The following is a 2,500-nucleotide window of genomic DNA, read 5'->3' as shown; positions in this document are numbered from 1 at the left end:
GAACCATGGCTGTTGTCATGCACCACCTGCTCTTGTGGAAGGGCACCAATGTCTGCGAGCGCGGGCGCCTCCTCCACGACGCTCGACAGCGCGAACTCGGTCTTCTCCTCGGCCATGGCACACGTGTGGTGATGGGACAGGTACGGTGGTGGTGGAGGGTTGTCAGCGTTTGCAAAATGACAGCATAAATTGCATTCAACAACCACGTGCAAACGCCACAAGCGACGACACCACACCACACACAGCTGGATATGGACGTGGATCAGCTGCTGCGGGAGTCGCAGCAAAAAGCAGAGGCCCTCAAGAAGCGTGTGCAGGTGCAGCGCACAGAGGAGTACTATGTTGACGAAGGAAACATGTTTGGTGCCGATCCAAGGCCAGTCGACCTGCACAAATTCAAGTACGTGCAACAACGTCTGCGATGAGCGATTGTTCCATGCCATGTGCATCATGCGCACTGCTACTGCTGCTGTTCGCAGCCGACGACCCCACACGCAATTGCAAAGGATCGACACACAAACTGCACATGCATGGTCATCACACAAATTGTACACACATACACAGGGTCATCGCACAAACCGTCATCGCACAAACTGTCAACGCACTCGCACACACAGGCACAACCACACTCACACTCACACTCACACTCACTCGCACTCACGCAACACAACACGCAACACCCAACACGCAACAACTCGTGCACTAATTCTGTCGCTCTCCCATGCTCCCACCATCATTGCACTCGCACACCTTCAGCTCCGAGGCTGGTCGTGAGGAGATGAAGGAGACGGCGCGCGAGAACGTGCAGCTGCTCTTCAACGCCATCTGGAAATTGCCCATGGAGAACGACGACGAAGGCCGCTTCGCCGTCCTGCCACCACCAAAGATGAGGCTGCCGCGCCAGAAGCCTGCGCCAGAGCAGCGCGAGAAGACACGCTGGGAGAGATTTGCAGAATTGAAGGGCATCAAGAAGACAAAGCGCAGCCGCATGCTCTACGACGAAATGTCTGGGGTAAGCGCGTATGTTGTGTTGCGCTGTGTGTTTGTGATATATGCGTGTGTTTGTGACATGTGTTGTGTGTGCATGTGCGTGTGCGTGTGTTGGCAACAGGGGCTCGCATTTCCATACTCGCACCTGTGTGGGTGTGCGTGTGTTTTCTCGCGTATGTGTGTCCACCTCCTGTGTGTTCTCCATGCACGTGCACCTTCGCGTGGTTTGTTTCCATGGCAGCAATTGCATGCTGTGACGCATCTGATTGCGTTTGCTGGCGTGATTGTGACCACAGGAGTGGCGCCCTCGCTGGGGATACAAGCGCGCCAACGACGCAGCAGCTGTGCCCTGGATCGAGGTCAAGGAAGGCTCTGGTGAGTCCCAGTCCGTGCGTGTGTATGTGTGTGTGTGTTTCCGTGTTCGTGTGTGTGTGTGTGTGTGAGTGTATGTGTGTGTGTGCTCGGATGTCTCCGCATTCATGCTGACCACTTGCTGCTAAGCTGCTTGCGTTCCAGTGGTTGATCTGTCCTTGTATTTCCTATGTCAGCTGGCTAATGACACGTGTTTCGATCCACCATAGGTGCCCATCTGCTCACCACCCTCCTTAACCTTTGCTTTGCATTTTCCATACATCTGTGTGTGTGTGTGTGTGTGTGTGTGTGTGTGTGTGTATTCAAGACCCCCCCCCCCGTGTACGTGCCTGTGCTGCGTTTTAGACCCGTATGAGGACCAGTATGAGAAGCTGAAGAAAGACAAGAAGGCGCGGGTGGAGAAGAATGAGCAGCAGCGCCTCAAGAACATTGCTGCTGCGCGACTCAAGGCAAAGGGCATCCCCGCAAACAGACACCTCATCCAGAAGGAGGCAAGCGCACCCCAGTGTATGCCTGTGTGACTGTGTGTGTGTGTGTGTGTGTGTGTGTGTGTGTGTGCTGTGGGTAGTGATGTTGCGTTGTGGGATGCTTGCACGGAGTGCGTATTCTCGGTGGCTGGGGCAACCAATCACCATTGATGTGTCACAACCGCGCCACCGCTGTTGCCACCGCTGTTGCCATCATCGCCTCACCCCCGCGTCTGTACCGCCACGGCCTCCAATATGGACGGCATTCCCCGCCAGCTGAAGAAAGCGATTGCCATTGGCCGCAGCTCGACCGCATCGGCCGGCGTCTTCGACAAGGACCTCGTACGCCACGCCCTGCCCTGCTGCGCTGTGTTGTGTTGTGTTGTGTTGTGTTGTGTTGTGCTGTGCTGTGCTGTGCTGTGTTGCGCTGCATTGTCGGGTAAATGTGTTTGGTGCACTGCGTCGTGTGGCGGATTTGTTGTGGTCTGTTGCATCGCATCACGGCTTGTGTTGGAGCAATGCTCCTTTTGCGAGTGCATCCCTCACATGCTCAACCCTTTTTCACCATTGGCGCTCATCTACACAGCCCGGAGAGGCCAAGATCAAGAAGCAGGGCAAGCGCACCAAGGTGTGTGTGTGTGTGTGTGTGTGTGTGTGTGTGTGTGTGTGTG

The 2,500-nt window shown here is 55.5% G+C and overlaps 2 protein-coding genes across 2 annotated transcripts in view; one reads left to right on the top strand and one right to left on the bottom strand.

Annotated features, from left to right (window-relative positions):
• The window catches only part of PTSG_00420 (uncharacterized protein), a 3,629-nt gene extending 3,455 nt beyond the window's left edge, over positions 1–174 (bottom strand). The window contains exon 1 of the mRNA XM_004998912.1: positions 27–174. Coding sequence (XP_004998969.1) covers positions 27–116 — 90 coding nt within the window. The 5' untranslated portion in view covers positions 117–174. The remainder of the gene's footprint in view (positions 1–26) is intronic.
• Positions 175–251: 77 nt separating this feature from the next.
• PTSG_00419 (ribosome biogenesis protein Rrs1) overlaps positions 252–2,500 on the top strand; it is a gene marked incomplete at both ends in the record, with an annotated part of 2,452 nt that continues 203 nt past the window's right edge. Inside the window, 6 exons of the mRNA XM_004998911.1 lie at positions 252–400; positions 757–1,012; positions 1,287–1,365; positions 1,708–1,853; positions 2,106–2,171; positions 2,416–2,461. Of these exons, the coding sequence (XP_004998968.1) occupies positions 252–400; positions 757–1,012; positions 1,287–1,365; positions 1,708–1,853; positions 2,106–2,171; positions 2,416–2,461 (742 nt within the window). The remainder of the gene's footprint in view (positions 401–756; positions 1,013–1,286; positions 1,366–1,707; positions 1,854–2,105; positions 2,172–2,415; positions 2,462–2,500) is intronic.

The sequence above is a fragment of the Salpingoeca rosetta genome (genome assembly GCF_000188695.1).
Source record: "Salpingoeca rosetta unplaced genomic scaffold supercont1.1, whole genome shotgun sequence".
In the NCBI taxonomy this organism is placed as follows: Eukaryota; class Choanoflagellata; order Craspedida; family Salpingoecidae; genus Salpingoeca; species Salpingoeca rosetta.
This window is presented reverse-complemented; position numbering and strand designations above follow the sequence as displayed.